Below are 23,350 nucleotides of genomic sequence, written 5' to 3'. Positions count from 1 at the left end.
TGACATTGAAGTCAGAGACCATCATCGTACTCAGTATATCCCACCAATAGCAATGCTATGGTAGGGTCTGAGGAGGGTAAGATGTAGACAGCCTTACCTCTATCCCATAGGGATAGAGAGGCTGCTTCCGGTGAGACCCCCGGCTCGATAGTAGTTTTGCATCAAGCCTTGGACATAAGGCACATAGCACTCAATCATCGGGACACCGGCTGATCGGTGCATGTGCCCTTGTCTTTCGGCTATCAACGCCACCACATGATGCCTGATTAACCTTCCGCCACTTTTAACGTTATTTTCACGAGATTAGTAAAATAACGTCAAAATTAGTGCAATTTTACTTTTGCCCACCCGAGGGTTCACACATATATACATTATATGCGTACACCGCAAGCAGGGCGTGAAGTAAAAGTCAAAGCCTACAACTAATATTGTGGAACTCGATCAGAACAAAGGAAGCCTTTGTGTTCAGTTTGTAACAAGGGCAGTTTACTTATCCAGGTTCTGATTTGTATTCCGTTTTAGTTTGGTTGTTTGGGTTAATTAATTCTGTTTAGTATACTTCTCGTTTATCCGCTGCGTTTACGTTATATTCGTTTTAGAAATCAATTAGAAATACCGTTAAGTTCTTAAGGCCCGAGCCGTTGTATTGTATTGATTTCTGTCGCCCTATCCGATTACTTTCGGGTCAGCCGCGTACACGTAATACCTAACAAGTGGTATCAGAGCCAGTGTTGGCTCTCACTCTTTGATCTCCGGTATTATGGCTGATGAGGGTAAAACGAAAATCGAGAAGTTCGATGGACAAAATTTTGGATGGTGGAAGATGCAAATCACGGATTTGCTAATACAGAAAGATCTAGATGTGGCTTTGGAGGAACCGCCAGAAAAGATTACAGATGAGTGGAAAGCTATTGACAAGAAGGCGAAGTCAACAATTAGGCTTGCCTTGTCTATGAACGTGGCGTACAACATCTTAGACGAAACCACAGCGCGTGGAATCATGGAGGCGTTGTCAAACATGTATGAGAAGCCATCATCTGCAAATAAGGTGTTCCTAATCCGGGAGTTGGTAAACACACGCATGAAAGAGGGAGGTTCTGTTACCGAACACATATACACCTTCAATTCTCACCTGAGACGTTTATCATCGGTGAAGTTCAAGATTGATGATGAATTGCAAGCTTGCCTACTTTTGTCTTCATTACCTGACAGCTGGTCAGGAACAATCACTGTAGTCACCAGTTCAGTTGGTTCGGATGCCTTGACTTTCAACAAAGTTCGTGACCTGATTTTGAATGAAGATTCTAGAAGGAGGAATAATGGAGAATCATCAAGCACTTTGCTAAGTGCTGAAGGTAGAGGGAGAAGCAAGAACAAAGGAGGCAACAGGGGTAGATCAAAATCTAAGAAAAGAAGCAAGTCTAGACCAAGAAAAGATATTACCTGCTGGAATTGCCAGGAGAATGGGCATTTCAGAAGTCAATGTACCAACCCTCCAGCACCTCAACAGAAAAAGGAAGTAAAATCTACTTCGGAAGTAAATGCTGCTACAAATGAAGTTTCAGATGATGAAGCCCTAGTCTGTTGTGTTGAGAACACAGTTGAGTCTTGGATCATGGACTCTGGTGCGTCTTTCCATGCCACGTTTAGCACAAAGAGCCTAATGAATGTTAGAACAGGAAACTTTAGTAAAGTCCGTTTGGCGAATAATGAGGCTCTAGATATTACCGGGATGGGGGATATCGACTTGAAGACTTCTTTAGGAACTACATGGACTCTGAAAGATGTCAGAATAATTTCTGGGTTAAGGAAGATGCTGATTTCTATTGGGCAGCTTGATGTTGAAGGTTATAGTGTTACTTTCGGAGGAGGGCAATGGAAGGTCATAAAAGGTAACTTGGTAATTGCTCGTGGGAAGAAAAAGGGTACGTTGTACATGGCAACAATCTCAGCAGGAGAGGTGAATTCAGTGGCTAGTGGACCGAGTCCATCATGTTTGTGGCATCAACGACTCGGCCACATGAGTGAGAAAGGTTTGAAGATACTGGCAGAGAAAGGAAAATTCCCTGATTTGAAAAAGGTGGAACTTGATACAGGGTTCTGTGAACCTTGTGTGCTTGGCAAGAAGAAACGAGTCACCTTCATAAAATCAGGAAAAACACTTAAAGCAAAGAAACTTGAGCTCGTTCATACTGATGTGTATGGACCAACACCAGTATCATCATTAGGAGGCTCAAACTACTACGTTACTTTCATTGATGACGCTACACGGAAGCTATGGGTCTATTTTCTCAAAAACAAGTTCGAGGTATTTGAGATGTTTAAGAAATGGAGGGCAGCCGTGGAGATGGAAACGAATCTGAAAGTGAAGTGTTTAAAGTCTGACAATGGTGGGGAGTACATCAGCAAGGAATTCGTTAATTACTGTGCTGAGAGGGGTATACAGATGATTAATACCGTTCCCGGTACGCCACAGCAGAATGGAGTAGCCGAAAGAATTAATAGGACACTGAATGAAAGAGCTAGGGCAATGAGGTTAAATGCAGGGCTTCCAAAGACCTTCTGGGCAGATGCAGTCAACACTGCTGCATATCTTATAAATAGAGGACCGTCAGTTCCTCTTGGATTCAGACTTCCAGAGGAAGTATGGAGTGGAAAAGAGGTTAAATTCAAACATCTTAAAGTGTTCGGTTGTGATGCTTACATTGGGATAAAAGATACTGAGAGGGACAAGCTTGACCCTAAGGCGAAGAAGTGTACTTTTATAGGCTATGGAGACGCAAAGATGGGCTATAGGCTTTGGGATCCAGAGGCCAGAAAGGTATGTCGGGCTCGTGATCCGGTTTTTAATGAAGCAAGACTTTACAAAGATAGAAAGTCATTCACACAAGAAGTTGATAAAGAACATGTAGAGTTTGAAGATTCAAGTGAGAAGGTTGATAGTCAGAGCTCCGAAACATCAGAAGAGGTTTTGGAAGAAAATGCAGATGAATTTGAGGATTTCTCTGACAGTGGGAGTTCAGAGCCTAATACTGAACAGTCTCCACTAGAACAAGAAATGATTACACCTCAGCTAGAGGTTAGGAGGTCTTCCAGAACCATTAGACCTCCTAAGAGATATTCTCCTTCTGTTAATTACCTTCTACTGACAGAGAATGGTGAACCACAGTGTTACTCTGAAGTAATGAGCCTGAAATACTCGTCTCAGTGGGAGAAAGCGATGAGAGAAGAGATGGATTCACTTAACAAGAACGAGACTTGGGTTCTTACAAAGCTTCCGGCCGGGAAGAAAGCTCTTCAGAACCGATGGGTATTCAGGATCAAGGATGAAAGTGATGATACAAAGAGATACAAAGCACGATTGGTAGTGAAAGGGTTCCAACAAAAGCATGGGGTTGATTATAATGAGATATTTTCCCCTGTGGTAAAAATGACTACAATCAGACTGGCATTAGTATCGTGGCTGCAGAAAACTTACATCTAGAGCAGTTGGATGTGAAGACAGCTTTTCTGCATGGTGACCTTGAGGAGGATATCTACATGGCACAGCCAGAGGGGTTTCAAACAGTTGGTAAAGAAAGCATGGTGTGCAAGTTAAAGAAGAGTTTTTATGGGTTGAAGCAGGCGCCCAGGCAGTGGTATATCAAGTTTGATGATTTTATGGGCAGGAATGGATATAAAAGATGTGAGATGGACCACTGTTGTTATCTCAAGAAATTCGCCAGTTCTTATATCATTCTACTGTTGTATGTAGATGATATGTTGATTGCCGGTTCAGACATGTCAGAAATTAATAAGTTGAAGCGACAGATGTCTGAAGAATTTGAAATGAAAGATTTAGGTCCAGCCAAGCAAATTCTTGGCATGAGCATCACCAGAAACAAGAAGGACAGTTCTCTAACTTTATCTCAGGAGAAATACATATGGAAGATTTTAGAGAAGTTTAACATGAGCAATGAGAAAATCGCTACTCGAAGTACACCTATGGGTAGTCATATTAAACTTTCTAAGGATCAGTCTCCTAGTACTGATGGAGAAAAGGCAGAGATGGCAAAGATTCCTTATGCATCTGCAGTGGGTAGTCTTATGTATGCAATGGTATGCACGAGACCTGATATCGCTCACGCAGTGGGAGTTATTAGCAGGTTCATGTCAAATCCAGGGAAAGCACATTGGGAAGCAGTGAAGTGGCTGCTTAGGTACCTAAAGGGAACTTCAAAGATGGCGTTATGCTTTAAAGGCAAGAATGCAATTCTTAAAGGGTTTTCAGATGCTGACTTGGGCGGATGTAAGGAGACTTATAAGAGTACTACGGGATATGTGTTCACTATGGGGGATACTGCAATCTGTTGGAAGTCTAGACTGCAAAAGAGTGTGGCACTCTCAACCACAGAAGCTGAGTATATGGCAGCTGCTGAAGCGAGTAAAGAGCTTGTTTGGTTGAGGACTTTCTTAGAGGAGTTAGGCAGGGAACAAACAGATTATCTATTGTACTGCGATAATGAAAGTGCTGTGAAATTAGCCAAGAATCCTGTGTATCATGGTAAAACAAAGCACATTCATATGCGTTATCATTACATTCGGGGTTTAGTCAGTGATGGGACTATTCGGTTGGACAACATTAGGGGAGACAGGAATCCGGCGGATATGTTTACCAAGGTTGTGACCTTGGACAAACTGAAGCTATGTGTAGCTTCAGTTGGTCTCCAGGAATAGTGTTGAGGAGGTGGCGACGAACAGGTAGAAGACATGGTTTATATTGAAGACAAAAGATTACAGGTACTGGTGTGTTTACAGGTGGAGCAAGTGAAGACGTTCCGAGGCTCCAAGTGGGAGATTGTTGGGTTTAATACGGGTGTAGCCCCGGCCCGTCTTGGGTTGGGCAGTTGAAGACTAGAAGGGTTGAATGGGTTGGCCACCCACTCAACTTTAGTGGCCCGTTTTATATTATTTCTTGTAACTTATGGAGAAAGAAATAAACCCTAGTTAGCCTCCCTATATAAACAATGTTGTATCTTGTAATTTCTTTAGCACCTCAATAAAAGAAGAGACCCTGTTCGTTGCCCGTGGACGTAGGTTACACACCGTGACCGAACCACGTAAATCCTGTGTTCGTATCTCTTTACTACTTTATATTATTATAATTGTTTTGTGTGTTCGTAAACCCACAGCCGCCGATATAAAGCATATTATATTGTCTTGTTTGTGGGTTTGTGAGTTTGTTGACCTACTGCCGCCACTAGCATATAATCAATATAATATTGATTTGAACCTGTGTTCCTGAGATTGAAGTCAGAGACCATCAGCACTAATAATTGATTATTATTAATCAATTACCTTTTCTTGAATTAAAAGTCAAAGCCTACAACTAATATTGTGGAACTCGATCAGAACAAAGGAAGCCTTTGTGTTCAGTTTGTAACAAGGGCAGTTTACTTATCCAGGTTCTGATTTGTATTCCGTTTTAGTTTGGTTGTTTGGGTTAATTAATTCTGTTTAGTATACTTCTCGTTTATCCGCTGCGTTTACGTTATATTCGTTTTAGAAATCAATTAGAAATACCGTTAAGTTCTTAAGGCCCGAGCCGTTGTATTGTATTGATTTCTGTCGCCCTATCCGATTCCTTTCGGGTCAGCCGCGTACACGTAATACCTAACAGAACCTACATTTTAAGCGAGGTTTCAAAATGTCGAAGCATTCATTTCTAAAATTTGTTGGAGATGCAGAAGCAAGATTTGAATTAAATGCTTACAAGAAGGGCTAAACACTAGATACAAATTAAAAGAGTCACGACTTACAATTATGCACATCAGCAAGTAAACAACTTGTAACCGGTAATCCTTCTGACAAATTCAACGAGTATTTAAGTATGGCTGAAAGGACTTCACGTGAAAGCCTGAATATTTTTGTAATGTCATAGTTATCATATATGTAGGGTTGTAAGCGAACTCGACGTCCAACTGTCCGTTCGGTAGGAAGTTCATATATGTTCGCCTGTTTAGTAAATGAACCGGGCACGGACAAAAAAATTTTGTTCGGTAATCTTAATGGACGAACACAGACAAAGTCCGCGTTCATTCATTAGTGTTCGTGAACGTCCAGTAATGTCTGTCCGATTACGCCCGGTAACGTCCGTCCTGTAATGTTCGTTTAATAGTGTTGTATATGTTGAAATTCCTTGAAGAATAAAGAATTTGAAGCTTGTTTCTCTTGAAACACTAGAAATTTGTGGATTTTGAAAACCAAGACATTATTTTGATATGAGTATGTGTTTGGTTACTATGTTAAGTGTTAAGTATTTTTAAATATTATATGTTATAATGTTTATTGGTGTTTATGTTAAGTATTTTGATATGTTTATGTTTGTTTGTCAATTAGCGTTCATTAGTGTCCATTAGTGTTTGTTTGTTCATTAGTGTCCATTTACAATACTAATGAACGGACACACAAACTCAATTCCTTAATGGACGGACACGGACACGAATTTTCATCCAGTAAGGTGTTCGTTAACCGTCCGTTTGTCCGACAAAAGCTTAACAGGCGAACACGGACAAGGTCTCGTCCGGTTCGGTCCACTTACAACCCTACATATATGGTGCATGCATGTACAATTGTTGTTTGACTCGAGAATAGGGCCCAATCCAAGAATTAAAATGAGTTGTTAATGGACTACTTAATGGCAACCGAGTTACGATTTGTCAAGATAAAAACCGAGCCATGGTTTGACATATTGTAATTAGTATTTTGAGTTATATTTTCTGATTATTAAACAAGAGTTATTCATTTTGTTCATGTTTCATTATCAACTGGGACTTAAGTTAATGAGTTTTGCGTAAACCGACTAGCGACGACATTGCACTTTTGTACAACGCGCATAAAGAAAAACATAGACTTCTGGGGATGTTTTGTAATATAGCAATGGCTTAAAACTGTGGCGGATCTTGATCATTTAATTAGGCTGGGCCAAAAGTCACAAGACAAAAACAAAATTTCCTACTTCTAAGTGTATGGTCGGCAATGCGGTTCGAGTTGGGTCAAACAATAAAAACTCTATATTCAATTATTCATATGACCGTTTTTACACAAATCAATATTTAAACAAACAAAGACAAGATGCGAGGGGAATGATGACTACCTAAAAAAGAATCATAACTTAGTCTAGCAGCCTTTAAACCCTTTAAACTCATCAATTACATATGCTGAATCAAAACTTTCAACAAGTTCTCTTTCAATATAAATCACTAAGTTATTCGCGGGATAACCATCTAACATCTTATTGCAAAGACGATTTTTGAATATTTTTATTGTCCAAAATCAAAACACATCAAATTGACAATCGAATACCGAATTCAAATAATCAAACCACACATGGTCTCTGAAGATTGAATTTTTGTCATATCGTCCCTGGCAAGTTCCGAAACTTAGTTGCCTGCTTTTAACATGTTCAGTTTCACACCCTCACAACTCAACAGCTGTAGCGCCCAAGGCTGTTCCAACTTCGACAATTAATTTGATGTTAGGGATTGGGTTTTGGATTTGACGTTTGTTTCCCTCTTTTTAAAATTCATTTGGGCTTGGGCTTATAGGGTTTAGATTTTAGGTTTTCTTTAAAATTTCAAGGGTGGGTCGGATTCAAATAATCTGGATGAGCCAGACTCAATGCATATAATTTTTTCTAGATTTTTTCAAAAAAATACACTCATGAGAGAATAACCTGGTGGGGCCGAGGCCCCGTCTAGCCCGTGAAAAGATCCGCCTGCAGCTAAAAATGATTTGTGGTTTTGGTGAGCTTTCTTTGGTCCGCCCAGTTCAAACAACAACATAAATATTGTCAAACAATCTACAACATTTACTACCGAGTTGCTTGGAACCGCGCCTGGGTGCAAACTAAAATAAACGGGCGAAAACACCGACATCACACCTATCTTACCAATCGAATCTACATTCCTTGGCCTATGTTTGTGAAAGCGTTTCCATATCCAACCGAGACAAGGGAATATAAAGTTTAAAAAGGTGCAGGAGTTAGCAAGAGAAGACATCGAACGCACTTTCGATGCAATAAAATCAAACTAGGGTATACTTAGGCGACTGGCCCGGTCTCATAAGGAGAAGATTATGAACCGGATGTATACGTGCATTACATTGCACAGTATGTTACTAAAAGATGACGGAACCAAAGTGTTATTAACGGTTTAGTTTAGTTCAGTTTGGTTTTGAATTAAAACGGTTCAGTTTTAGTTTTCAATAACCAAAAACATTACTAACGCCTAATGGTTTAGCTCATGATTTGATCTTGAAATTTAACCGAACCGTAAATAACCATTGTCCGTAGTGTTACTCTGAGTCGGTGACCATCGTCTCGAGTCACACGTTTCTAACACACCTTTAAACGTAGATATATTTTAATAATTTATTCTGTCGACAATTCTCTTCATAGTTTTAAATTAAAAAATATAATTAAAAGCATAAAAAATCCAAACAAACTCCATTTTAAAAGTAAAGTCGTTTGTCTTTTATCATCACAACAAAACCCCAGATCCATTAATAATTTAATAATAATACGTTTACATTACACCAAACACGTAACCAATCGGCGCCGGAATTAACGCCTACCACCCCTTTAAAAACTCAACACAAAATCCCGCCACCATCTACCGCCGCATTAACCACTAATCACCGCCACTAATAATAATAATAATTCGTCGGTCACCACTATCGAGACAGACACTTACTCAGGTCCACACCACAGTCCTCATTAACATACCACCAGCTGTATGTAACTCCCGCCATGTGACTCCCCGGGCCCACCACTCCTCTCCATAAACCTCCGATTCTCCTTCACTTCTCTCATCTCACAAACCACACATCTTATCTAAACCCACACCCATGACGTCATCACTTCTTCTCTTCACTCAGATCACACTACTTGTGGTGTTACTATCACTCGCACGCGCAGACCTAGATCCGAAACCGGACATCCTTAATCTCTACGACAGCATTGACGAGATTGAGATGGAGATGGTCGCAGGTGGTCGGAGATCTTTGTTTTGGCAGAGGATGAGGTATTACATATCGTACGAAGCACTTGCGGCGAACAGAGTGCCGTGTCCTCCACGCTCCGGTAGGTCGTATTATACTCATGACTGTTGGAGAGCTAGAGGTCCGGTTCATCCGTACACTAGAGGTTGCTCAGCCATCACCCGTTGCCGCCGGTGAAATCACAAGTCCGGTGGTGTTATTATTATTATTATTACTATTATTATTATAGGTTAGGGTTTGATGAATTTAGATATGTGTGTTTGTATTTGTTTGGTGAAATGTATCAACATAATTAATGTTTTGAAGTTTTATTGTTGATGGATTACTGAAATTGAATTACATTATAGTATGCATTGTGATTTTATTTTGTGACCCTAAATTTTGTGTTGATATGGATATGTTTCGTGGATCTTGAAGAAGATTGTAGTGTGATTTTATTATTATTATTATTATTTTGATTTTTTTTTTTTTTTTGTAATAACAAAGTTTCTTTCTTAATGTAGAAAGTACATTTATTAATTAATTCTTAGATGCCGTTCGAAAAAAATAATTAATTCTTAGATGCTTGCGACACGGATCCATAGGTGTTACCCATGATATATCCGTATATATATTTGATTGTTACGTCGGTTTAAGACTTTTAAGGGTGTTTTTTCTTTTAAGGTTGTGTTACTCTTGATGATCAAGGGAGGATCTGTGCTTGGGTTAGGCCAGGCTCGGCCCACCAAGTTTTTTTTCTCTAGTGTAATTTTCGTGAAACATAAAACAAAATTTCCAAGTATTAAGTCCGGCTCATCCAGATTATTTGTACTAGATTCTTCAGCCTACCCAGGTTATTTGTTCAATATTCGCCTCTGATGGTGATAATCTCATCGAGTACCTTTTTAACCATTTATAAGATCACAAATAAGGTTCAATACCAATGTGAACTCACTGAGTAATTTTTAATCAATTAAGATCATAAAAGGGATCCAATTCATGTATGAACCCGCTAATCGATGGTAAAGACGAGAAACAAACTAAAGCAGAGCTTGAGACAGTTGTAGGAGCAAATGATGGATGGTTTAAAGGGACGACAGTGACATTTGTAATTTGGATAAACGATGGGTGTGAGACATGGTATAGGATACTTCAAGACCATCCACAATAAAGAAACAAAAAAATGTTAAAACACGCCCATTGCATATAAGAAAAACACTTAAAAATCCACTCAACAAAAAAACCTAAAAGCATTGTCACGCAAGTATCATTTTATTTTTAACCATTCATCTCTTTTATATATAAAATACAAAATTGGCCCCACCTTGATGTGCTAAAAGTAGTCTTAATAATTATTAACTAAACTTACGCTAATCTAGACACTAAGTAATAAATTCTAGACTCTTAAACTTTACTAAACTACTAACCGGCAAGTGAACCGATCGACTCTAGTACAGCTAAGTAAGTCCGGATATCGAACCCATGAGACTCTTTTAATTACGTATACTAGTTAAATTCGACTCAACTACAGACACGACTATTTATTTATTATTTGTGTAAGGGGGGTTTTACTAATAAAGTAATTTTAAACTAATTTAAACTAATTAAGAAAACTAAAGACGACTAAACTTAGAATTTGGACTTAATTCAGATGATGATGAGATAACTACCTAGGCTAGAATACCCTAAATTTCGGTTGTTAATTAATCGGGAAAATATTCAGTTATGGACTGGGATCGTATAATAGACACCTAAGAGAAAAACCGAACAGGACCCCTGACCCTTCTTAAGAGACACCTATGGGTTTCTAATAAGTTTTAACGCACACCAGTATCAAAAATCAAGTTTCCTTATGGTCACCTAATTATTTATGACTTAGTTCCTTTATACGAAATCCTACCTTACAGCGCGGAAATCAAAGACAGTTTAAAATATTTAATTGATTCAATAGACAATAATTAAATAATCAAATATAGACGGACTCCTTACAAAGAACTAAATCTAGCAAGATCAAATAATAAAGATCTATCAATAACCTAGCACTTTACAGATTTAGGTCAGCAATACACTTAGGTTTAATTAATTAATTAATAATTATTATTCCATGGATCTAATCGCGAATCAATCATAAAATAGTCAAAAACACAAAGTAGATGACCTAATAGCAATCTATCATAATGACAAATAATAATCAAGGCAACTATGGAATAATAATAATAATTAATCAAACAATCCTAAATATCCATACGCATCAATTTAATATAATTAAACCTTTTACTAAATCATAAAACCATAACGCTAAATAAATCCCAAATCAAAACACAACGTCAAAGTAGGTTCATCATAAGCCTAGACAGTCTATAATGTTTAGCCTAACATCATAAAATAAAACAAAACAATAATAAAGGAATTCATGGTGAAAAATAAAAGAAACGAAAGATTAAAGGCGATAAAACCCGTGGTCTTCGTTCTTGATCAATATGCTCGCCACCGTATGATTTCAAGTCTTCAAAACCTCCAAAAGATCTCCTCTTGATCTCTCCAAATGGTATGGCTCTTCAGGTTCTGATTAGGGTTAAGTTTATGGGTGTTTTATATAGACTTTCAATGCCCATAAACTTAAAATTAGTAGAAGATTCTAGAAATCTGAGCCCATAAATTTAATACTTGTAGAAGATTCTAGAAATCTTAGCCTATAGACTTAATATTTGTAGAATATTCTAGAAAACTGAGCCCAAAGTGCCGCGCGACATGCATTCTCCCATTTTGCTTATTTTCGCCCTCTTTTCGACATGATTGTAACTTGGAACCTAAAATATTCAAATGAATTAGTAATATACAAATTCTAATAAAAACCACACGAAAACTAATAAAATATTATATTAAACATACAAGGGATTTATATATATTTAGCCTTATATCACACCTTGATCCATTTTGTTCTAGTTCTTGGTTAAGAACTACACTTCAAAACTGGATGCGGTTGATCTACTTAATCGCATGATACAAGCGCAACATTGTGTCCGTTGATCTACTTAATCACATGACACAAGCGCATAAGTGTGTCCGTTGATCTACTTAATCACATGATGTTTGTACATTTGAAGAATGAATGCAATAGAAAATTTAGGTCCATAAATGATGCTAGTTATAGTGAAAACGAGTTTTGTGGATTTTTTTCTAGACTGGTTATAGTCTAGAAAGTAAACGTGCACAAAAAAACCAGTTCCGGACCCGAACCGGTGGAACCGGTTCCGGTTCGTACCCGGTATACCCCATACCCGGTTAGGGTATTATAATACCTGGATAACCCTACCCGGACCCATGTATTTGTCAAAAAATAGGTTCCTACCTGGAACTGGTTCTAACCCGATTTCGGTTCCTACCCAAAATAACCGGTTCCACCGGGTTTTTTTCCGAAAAAGAGCCGTTGTAACCGGTTCCAATAGCCGTTGGAACCGGTTTTTGAACTAAAAAACTATATAAAAGGTTGGATGATCACTTGGTTTACCGCTCCAATCCAAAAACATCAAAAAACTTATCGGTTTACACTTTACACTCCAATTTTTTTAACTTCCATTCCACCACCACTCGATAACTAGTTATTATGGCAAGCCAAAACAAGGGCAAAAGAAAGGCGGCGGCTACCGATTCCGTTTTTATTGACCCGGTTCGTGCCGAAGATGACGCCGGAGTTGCAAAGATCCTCCATCATAACCGCAACGAAGAAGTATGGTGAAATTGGGATTTGGTTGACTTGCTTAATGGAGACATTAAGGCTCGTTGAAAATTGTGTGGCATTTATTTAAAGCATAATTCAAACTCTACTTTAAAGAAACACATCGAGAAGAAATTTTGCAAGGCGTTGAAAGAAGTTTCTGCCATGGTCCAAGCCGAATTGGGTAAAGATGGGGCAATATTTTGTTACAACGTGAAAGTGGTGCACGATAGGATGGCGAAGTTCGTGACTCAACAAGGTTTGCCGTTTAACCACTTTGACAACCCTCAATTGACGGCCTTGATTAGAGAGACTCTTCAACCGCGCTATACCCATGTAAGTTGTACCACTCTTCGACGTCATTGTCTAAATTTGTGGGAATGTGCCAAAAAAGATTTAATTGATTTTTTTGACACTTTACAAACGGTGTCAACTTAACTAGCGATGTTTGGTCGGTACCCCATGGGTTACCGGAATCGTACCTTTGTGTGACCGCGCATTGGATCGATCCGGTATCTTGGCAAATGATGAAACGCATCATCGTGTTTGAAAACTTTCCGTTTCCACATACCGCCGAAAACTTGTTTGAAATTTTGGATGAAGTAATAACCACTTTTAACTTGAGGAAAATTTTTTTTTCAATGTTGTTTGATAACTCATCTAACAATACAAAAGCGGTAGACAAGTTATATATAAAATATACCCCACTTTTCTACGGAAAGTTTTTTCATACTCGATATGTTGCCCACATTATCAATTTGGTTGTTCAAGATGGTCTTGACAACGAAACCATGGAGGGCGGTTTGAGATTATTTAGGTTGATGTTACAAGATATTATCAAAAGTGGAAAATGATGACATCTTGAATACAAAAACTATTGCAAGTCGGTGGATAGAAAATATTTGGGGCCGAATTGGGACGTTCCAACCCGTTGGAACTCGACTTGTAATATGCTCGCTTGTGCTTTTTCCCAAAAACAAACTATTCAAGCGTTTCATAGAACGCTTGTGGATCGTTGCGAAGCTGATACGTTTCCAAACGGCGCTTGGGATAATATCGGTTACTTCTTGGAGTATACTGATGTTTTTAAAACTGCAACAACTAAATTTTCGGGGGTTTACTATCCTACTAGTTGTTGGGTTTTGCAAGAATTATACAACATCTCCTTAAATTTCAAAGACTTTGAAAACAAAAATGACCTTTTCGAGCACATTGTTGACCCAATGAAGAAGAAGTTCCTAAAATATTTTGAAGAAATACCACCCGTGTTTACTTGTGCCGCTGCTTTAAACCCCTACATAAATGTTGTCGGGGTTGAGGCGTTGATCGAGGAAATATATGACAACATGGGTGCACACGAGATCGATCCGATGGCGTCGACGGAAGCAAAGGATTCTTTCAACAAATCCCTTCAAGAAATCTATGACCATTACTTCAAAATTTATGGTCCAAGCTCAAAGTCGACTTTTGTGAGGCAAGCAACATCAAGTAATCTATGCAAGGACAAGCTTATAAACATGATGAATGCGGTTCGTGAGTCAGCGGCTAAGCGGCAAAGGGGTAACACACCAACTAGTGTGTAACGATTCCGACGAAACCAGGCATGCCCTAACCGGTAGACAATAGTTACGTTATATTTAATGTCGGGTATATGAATTACCATAGTAACTATACGAGAATACATGGTTCACTGTATCGATTGTACGTGAATATACAATTCATCGTTTTGATTATGCGATTAATCGATCGATAGTTATTGAAACCCGAACGAATTGAGTGTTCAATTATAGACGATATCAATAATATTTAGTGATTTTACGAAGCATTAATGCTTCAGGATAAGTAAAGTACGGCACAGAAAAAGAATTTCGATTTAATGGTACGTCGGTACATTAAACGAAATATTTAATACCAAACCGAGCAAGAGACGATCGATCAAGCCGAAAAAGATGCGCAATTATTAATAATATGATGTTTTAAGCTAATTAATGTCATGGTTTAAGTTTTTAAGTTGGTTTTATATAAACTTCATTTTTAGGCCGAAAACGACCGTTTTAGCCTCGTTTTAAGCCGAATTAAACATTTAACCGAAAAACGAAATGAACCAGATTATCCAAAACATTATCCAGATTGCCGAAATCTGAATGAGTGGCCAAGAATGGAGAGGTGGGTCCCACCCCACCCCCTTTACCCATCCGATCGGACAAAGGGATAATCCCTTAGCCCCTCATTTCTTTTTTTACATCAAACATATCAACATTCAAGAATTCTCTCCATTTTATGATCCATAAACCTGAGATTTTAGCAAGAAAACCGAGGTAAAAGTCGAGTTATTTACGTTTCCATCTTAGTTTCTTGAGTTTGTTTGCAAGAAAATGAGGTTTCAAAGATGAAAACCGATTCTTGCATGATCAAGTGATGTATACGGGTTATACAAGGGATCTTGGTCCAAGAAAGGAGTTAAACGAACCAAAAACGAGTTTTTACGGTTAAAATCCTTGTTTTTGAATCATAACCGAAACCATGAAAGAAATGGCTTGATTGTGGGTGTAACTTGCTTGGTGTGGTGTTATTGTGCTTGTAGGTTTTGTATCTAGTTGTTAACAAAGGCTAGAAAGCAAGATTCTCGCGATTTGAAGCTAGAAACACAAGGTAGTTCGGTTTTTGTATGATGTTTGTGATTTGGACAGATTGTGATACGTTTAGAGTTAGGTCATGGAATTTTACAGAGGTGTTAAATACATGAAAATATGAGTTCTGTGAAATTTTGGTAATTTTTGGACAAAGGATGAATATTTGGTGAATTTAATGCTCGGTTTTGGCTAAAAATGGTCAAAAATAGTTAAATATCATGAAAAATTCTGGAAAATTTCAGATAAGCTTTTTATAACATGTAAAAGTCACACACAAAATTTTAGGTCAGTTGGAGAAGTCTAAGTAGGCTTTCCGATTAAACGAGTTCTAGGGCTTTCTAGCTCGGTTTTAGTGAAATTGGCATGTAAACAGAGATTTTGGTTCTGGAAAAATTACAGGGGACTATGTGGATGTCAGGGGACATCCAAGAAGAATTTGGGATTTTTCTAAGGTCGTTTGGTATTTACGACATATTTAGTGTTTAAATGGTGTTTAAAAATAGATAAATAAATTTTAAATATAAAAATTAATTCTAGAAATATTTTTATAAAATTCCCCACTGTCAAAAAGTGATTTTTGCAAAATTTCAAGATCCGAGATTAAACGGATAATTATTTGTGCAAAAACAAACTTTTAAAGCTTAAAACGCGTAAACAGGTAAAGTTCGCCTAAACGAGCTGACCGGTGTATAAAAACCCTAAAAATGAACTATTTTCATATAATTGAGTTAAACAAGTAAAAATGAATCATCCAAAAATAATTCGGATGATTTGAGTAATTTACCCGATTTAACAGTTTCCGGTGCACTAAAGACGGAAACGGGTCCCGCGGCCAAACGGGGCGTCTAAACCGAGCTCTAATTTCACAACTTTAATTAAATTATCAGTCAACCACTATTTTCGGGTCGTGTGTGACCAAACTCATTTTTGAAACGTAAAAACGGATAACCGTGCTAGGCACGCAAAACGGGGAAAACAAACTAATAGTAATTTTGACTATTGAACTCTAAACGATATCACAATCTGAGTCCGGAGAAGTGTTTCTGGGTTAACATTGCCCCCGAAATGGGTACAGTACTGGGTTAACAGTGTCCCCAGATGTACCGGTTAACACGGTTAAAGTTATATTAATAGTGAGTGTATAGTAACGATCGTAGGGATCATATTACAGATTGGACGTGTTAACTGATAATGACTGTTGTTACCTGCTTGCATGTGCTAAGGTGAGTTTCACGAGCCCCTTTTTCTGAATTGTTTTTAAATATTTTCCCGGGGCGGAAAGCATGTTACTATTGAAATGTTTAAGTACATACTGAACGCATGGATTTGCGTGTATTTATAAATATTTGATTGTACGGGAATCGTACGGAATGGGTACAGTACTGGGTTAACAGTGTCCCCAGATTTCCCTAGAAGTGTTTCTGGGTTAACATTGCCTCCGGAATGGGTACAGTACTGGGTTAACAGAGTCCCCAGATGTCCCTAGAAGTGTTTCTGGGTTAACATTGCTCCCGGAATGGGTACAGTACTGGGTTAACAGTGTCCCCAGATGTCCCTTGAAGTGTTTCTGGGTTAACATTGCCCCCGGAATGGGTACTGTACTGGGTTAACAGTGTCCCCAGATGTCCCTAGAAGTGTTTCTGGGTTAACATTGCCCCCGGAACAGGTACAGTATTGGTTTAACAGAGGTTTCACTTGTGGGCTCAGCATAATTACATCGATAATATTATATTTTGACAATGATTTATCATGGTTTACTCGAATTGTGAAACTCACCAACTATTCGTAGTTGACCCGTTTTCTCACATGCTTTTCAGGTACAATTAAGATGAAGTGATTGCTTATGTGCTAAGTGCTTGATGTGTGTAAGATTTGCGTGCGGGATGTTAGGATACATTATAATAAATAGAATTATGTATCGTAATGCATGATGTGTGTATCACCTAGACGGTAATGAAATACGAGATAATGTAATTTGAAGTATATTAATGTATTCAGTTTTCTTTATAAACAATGTGGTTGATATCAGAGGTGTCTGTTGCATCCCGTTTACGTTTCCGCTGTGGTTACGGGGTGTTACATAGTGAACTTGGCCGATATAGTGGAGCAAACTATGGAGAAGGTGCAACGGTCGAGGACGTTCGCAACCTTGAAATTTTGGCATAGTGGAAAGGAAAGCAAAACGAATTTCCTATTCTTTCCGCCATGTCTCGTGACTTGCTAAGCGTCCAAGCTTCAACGGTTGCTTCGGAATCGGTTTTTTCACTTAGTGGAAGGATATTATCGATGCAAAGAACCAAAACTCACTCCCGAGTCCTTAGAGATGTGCATTTGCCTAAAGGATTATTTGGACGAGGTGGATCGTATACAAGACAAGGCGAACTTTGAAGACGAAATACCACTTGAACATCCAATTCAAGAATGGAAGAAGAATCTTTGGGTGAAGAAGACGGAGTCGTAGAACTTGACTAATTTTAATTTGTATTTTTTGTATTTGTTCTAGTCATTTTTGTATTTGTTCTAATCATTTATGTATTATGTAACACGAATCAATTAATTAATGTAACAAGCTTTTTAAAGTGTTATTTTTTTGTGTTAAATAAAAAACTTGTCTTAAACAATTAAACTAACTTTTAAACATATATATATATAATTATAGAACATTACACAACGAACATTATTGCAAAACGATTAAGTACAAACATTATTAAACATAAAACTAAAAATAACAAACATTGTTCGTTGTTTTCGTCCCGCCATCTACGACCATCAAGCTTTGTTACCGACGGCGGGGGCTTGACTTGTAGAGACGGACGACTCCCCGCTTCTCCTTTTTTGGCATCCAAATGCTTTTTTTCCTTGCAATACTTATCGGTATGCTTTCGAATGGTGGAATTCAATGCTACCTTTTAAAAACTTTCCACAGTATTTGCATTGCGCCATTTCCTGTGTGTCGGTCATGACACACAGGTCATAGTGAACCCAAACCTCGGGGCATCTCGGGGTGTCGATAACCATAACAACTTCGTCGTTGGTTGCCATTGGTAATGGTAACTGGTTTAACAAGAAATTGAAGTGTTTGACAAGTTAGGGGAGTTGGTTAACAAGTTCTAAACCTAGTATGTCTATATATAGTATGTGGGGGTGGGTATAAACATTCAAAACCGGTTCCAATGGTCTAAAAACGGTAATATAGCCGTTGGAACCGGTTTCCAACGGTCAAAAATTATTTAAACTAGGAAAACCCGCTGGAACCGGTTTTTGGGTATAAACCGGACCCGATTCCTACCCTACCCGGTTCCACTAGCTCCTGATATTTGCCTACCGGGTCGGGTCCGGTTCGTACCCAGTTCCAGACAGGAACCAGTTCCATTTTGTACCCGGTTCTTAAAAAACCAGTTCCTACCCGGTTCCGGGTTTTAAAAAAACCCGATTTGTGCACGTCTAAGGATGATTAGAATTGTGAAAACAATGTGTTGTGGATCTACTCTAGACTGGTTATAGTCTAGAAAGAAGTTGGGACTTGGGCTTGGGCTTGGGCTTGGGCTTGGGCGTAGAACCATTTGTGTAGGGTTCAGGCTATTGTTATTAGGTCGGCCTAAAAGCCTAACTGTTAGGTTTAATACTTAAGTTTTTGTTTTAAGATTTAAGCCCAACAAAGTTTGATTACAATGACAGCAAGTAAGAATCAAAACATACACCAATGACCAAACTACTTCTTTTATCACCTGCCCTCTCAAAACACATTGAAACTACAAGCACACACCGAGAGATGAGCACCAATTTGACTAGCATAAAGCATGCAGATTTGATCTATGGCTGACCCACATGAACATATTTGATTTAATCCCCTCGATAATGTTGAAACATGAAATTCAACTTTTTTTTTTTTAAGAACACCATATTCCTTACTTTTCAAACCAACCAATAAATAATGTTGAGAAGATTGTGAAATCAACATGACAAAAGTTTGATGACGTAACGGGTTATATTGATCGGTAAAAGATAGTAATTTAAATTTCTACTTTTAGTTGTTGAGAAGATAATTTGTACTTCAAATTCAAATTACAACAAAAGAAACTTATGCCATATTAAATGTCAAGTTTTAAAATTCATTAACAAAACGTATATTCAACAAAAGGGACAAAAATGAAAAGGATGAGAATAATTTATAGCTACACAAAAAAAAACCTAAAAAGTTAATAATAATAATAATAAAATCATAACTCAAAATTTATAAAAAGAAAAAAGTGAAAATACAAAAATGTTTCCACCTTAATACTTGTTCTAAACAAAAAGAAAAACACACAATGTTGAGGGTAAAAATCATTGTGTATTTTTGTTTATCATTGTGTTTTGTGTTTATTTTCGTCATTGATTGTGTATTTTTTTTCTTGATATTGTGCTATATTACTCAGCATTGTATTATATTTTGTTCGGAATTGTGTTATATTTTGCGATGTACTGAGTCTTTTTTTAGTTATCATTAAATTTTTTGTTTATTTTCGTCATTATGTCTTTTTTTGGCATTGTGACTTTTCATCGTTTTTTTTAACGGGAAAGACAGGAAAACATTTGAGTTTTTAATTTTTTTTGTATTTTATTTATATTTTGAGTTATGATTTTTTAATTATTTTTTTAAAGGAATTTTTATGTGATCACAAATTATTCTCACAATTCTCATTCTCATTGTTGTATCCCTTTGTAGTTTAACTTTTCTCTTATATAAAACATATGCTTTGTAATTTTATTATAGAAAGTTTGATCCATTTGTATTATAAGAAAATACACTTATGTCTTAATATTTTGGATTAAGAAAGTCTTTTTTTTTCTAGAATTGTACATGTCCGTGTGCGCTCGTGAACTGTTTATGAATAAGTTCAATTCCTTAACAAACAAGATTTTGCATTCAGTAAGCTTTCATGAACCATTTGTGAACAAATTAAATGCTAAACGAACGAAGATAAACAATGCTTTGTTCAGTTCATTTACAGCCCTACGTACATTTTCTAATGATTTTATTAATTTATAGTTTCAACGTCTCAGAAAATACATAATTATACATTAAATGGTTAAATAAGTACATATTAGCGATAAATTTGAGAAAATTGATGGGTAACTAAAACGTATAAGTAAATTGGTATTGAAAGCCTAATAAATAAATAAATCTTAAGTCTCAACTAAGATCTTAGAATATTGGGCCGACTAAACTTGATGTGTCTATGCCTATGTCAAAAACAAATTTGTAGTTTAGTTTGACGATATGGCTCGTTTCATATTGGATAAATATGAGTTGTTTGTTAGATAATAGAATTAATTGCATGCTATATCGCATGTTTGGTTAATTTTTTAAATTAGGAATATTGGCCTCACATAATCCCAACTATGGCCTATTGGCAAATATAAAGATCAACTATTAAAATGGCAAAATATAATTCCAACTACACATGTGGGTGGAAAATTAACGGGAAGTTAACCTTCTGTTAGTTTTATGTGAGGTGGCAGCTGACGTGGCCGCTGAGTTGTCATTAAACAGCTGACATGGCCACTGAGTTGTCATTAATTACAAAAAAAAAAAAAAAATCAAGTTAACCATCCCTCACATCCTTTCCGGTACACACTCCAAAACCAAATCTTTATTCTCTCATTTCATAACTTTCTCCAAATTAAAAAACCCTAGAACACAACACCAACAATCAATCAATCAATTACTGAAATTAACAACTTTGAGCTATGTGTGTCAAAGAGCACCGGAGTTGCAGGTTTCCGGCGTCAAAGAGCACCGGAGTTGTGGGTGGTGACAAAAAAAACCACCGGAGTTGCAAGTTTCCGGCGACAAAATAACCACCATAGTTTCTGAATCTAACACCTCCGATGTTCTGTTCCAAGATCTAGGGTTGTCTGGAGGTGGTGGTTCAATGTTGGGGCAACTAGATTTGGGTTTGAGTGCCATAGAACGGAGATCCGAGACCAGCGACAGACGACTTCAAATTCCCGGCGGCCCAACACCATGGCACCATTCGCCGGATCCTCCTATTGGAGCGTTTGTGGAAGATAGTCGAATGAGAAGTTTGACGGGTGTGAAGAGTAAGGAGCTGTTGATTTGGGTCACTGTTTCGGATATATGTGTGGGTGAGTTCGGAAAGATTACGTTTGGGACGTCGACCGGGTTGTCTCAAACGTTTCCGGTGACTGCGTTTGAGGAAGAAGATTGAAAAGGCATATGGATTATTATTATTATTATTATTATTATTATTATTATTATTTGTAATTAATGACAACTAAGTGGCCATGTCAGCGGTTTAATGACAACTCAGCGGCCACGTCAGCTGGTTAATGACAAGTCAGCTGCCACGTCACACAAAACTAACGGAAGGTTAACTTCCCGTCAATTTTCCACCTAAATGCGTAGTTAGGATTATATTTTGCCATTTCGATAGTTGATTCTTATATTTGCCAATAGGCCATAGTTAGAATTATATGAGACCAATATTCCTTTAAATTACATATATGATCTTGGGGTTTTTTAATCATGCCGGGTTAATGATTGAATCAATGATGCGTTGAATTGTTTAACCTAAGCATGACCTATATTTTTATCCATGTAAAAGATATCAACCCTAACGTAGTGCACACTTAAAATCATGTAACCTGAACTCAAATCGTTTGAATTGTTTATCAAAACATGTCATACAATTTGACATGTTGTTATTAAGTTGTAGACGCATTAATCATGTGGATAGGTTGTAAAAAAGATGGGTTAAAAGGGTTATTAAGAAGATTGGCAAGTTGATCTGTTAACTAGATGAGTTAGACTAGTCAATCCGAAAATAACTCGTTTTTAAACGACTTAAATTCGACAACACGGTACCCATTTTTTTCCCACATGCTTGTGTTCTTGTCAATTTTTAGACCGTATGCACTTAATCCCTATTCCTATTGATTATAGACTCTTTAGACCTTATGCACTTAATCCCTATTGATAATAGACACGGTATTTTATTATTTTATTTAAATTATAATCACCCCTAGTGAAAAATGATTGATTTTACACGTTTGATATAATTCCTTTCAAATAGATGCATTCATTTTGAAAGTTGCAGCGATGGAATATTAGGGGTGATTCGAGCTTCAAGCATCTCGATTTTATTCTCAAGTTAACACATGAATATTAAAAGTATTATACTTTCGAAATAAAACGTGATACATTTCTTTGCTCAAGTATATTTTCTTTGATTACTTAATTTTTATTGACAACGTTTTTCATGATCTATTTCTTAGCACTTATCTTCATTTAGTAATATTGCACTTTAGAAGAAAACGAGAATACTGATGACGTGTGATCCAACCTGTTGCTGATGTGGAAGATCAAGACGTGCATAGAAAGCTGCTGAAGAAGTCATAGTCATGTTTCCTTTATTCTAGTTAGTAGTTGCTGAATAACCGGTCAAGAGGGTTATCCTTTAGTCCGTTAGTTTGTTCCTTTTTTCATGCATTTCTTTTTCTATTTAAAGCACTGTAATTGCAGCTTTTATGTATCACAAAAAGTTATTCATCAAAAAAGTATTCTTGAGCTTTCATTCACTGTTGCAATTTAGCCTTTATCGTTTCTCTAATACCAACATTGTGGTATCAAAGCACCAGCTCTTAACGATCCTTTCATTCTATGAAACCTTTTGATTCCATGGCTGACAACACTTCTCTTTCAAACACCACTCCGCCAACTACCATTCCCATCTTTAAAGGGGAAGGCTATGATCACTGGAGCATTAAGATGAAAACAATTCTGAAATGAGATCTCTGGGATGTTGTTTATCTTGGAATCACAGCTATTAATGAAGGAAACCCAGATAGAAGAGAGGCTAAGAAGAAGGATGCTCTAGCCATGTCCATTATCCAACAAGATGTGCACGATCACCTTTTCTCTCGTATTGCTACTGCATATTAGGCTAAAGAAACGTGGGAGACTCTTCATATAGAG

At 37.4% G+C, this 23,350-nt stretch overlaps 1 protein-coding gene across 1 annotated transcript; it reads left to right on the top strand.

Moving 5' to 3' along the window:
* The first annotated feature begins 8,886 nt into the window (after positions 1-8,886).
* Positions 8,887-9,216, top strand: LOC143631189 (protein RALF-like 34). Its single transcript, XM_077100027.1, has one exon. It carries the CDS (start codon positions 8,887-8,889, stop codon positions 9,214-9,216), a length of 330 nt encoding a protein of 109 aa, XP_076956142.1.
* Positions 9,217-23,350: the final 14,134 nt, after the last annotated feature.

Source organism: Bidens hawaiensis, unplaced genomic scaffold, assembly GCF_021521415.1.
Source record: "Bidens hawaiensis isolate Kalapana, Puna unplaced genomic scaffold, B.hawaiensis_p1.1 tig00005959_1, whole genome shotgun sequence".
NCBI classification, from domain to species: Eukaryota; Viridiplantae; Streptophyta; class Magnoliopsida; order Asterales; family Asteraceae; genus Bidens; species Bidens hawaiensis.
This window is presented reverse-complemented; position numbering and strand designations above follow the sequence as displayed.

What these genes read in the sequence shown, in the direction of transcription:
- LOC143631189 (XM_077100027.1), top strand. Translation starts at nt 8,887, where the DNA reads ATGACGTCATCACTTCTTCTCTTCACTCAGATCACACTACTTGTGGTG.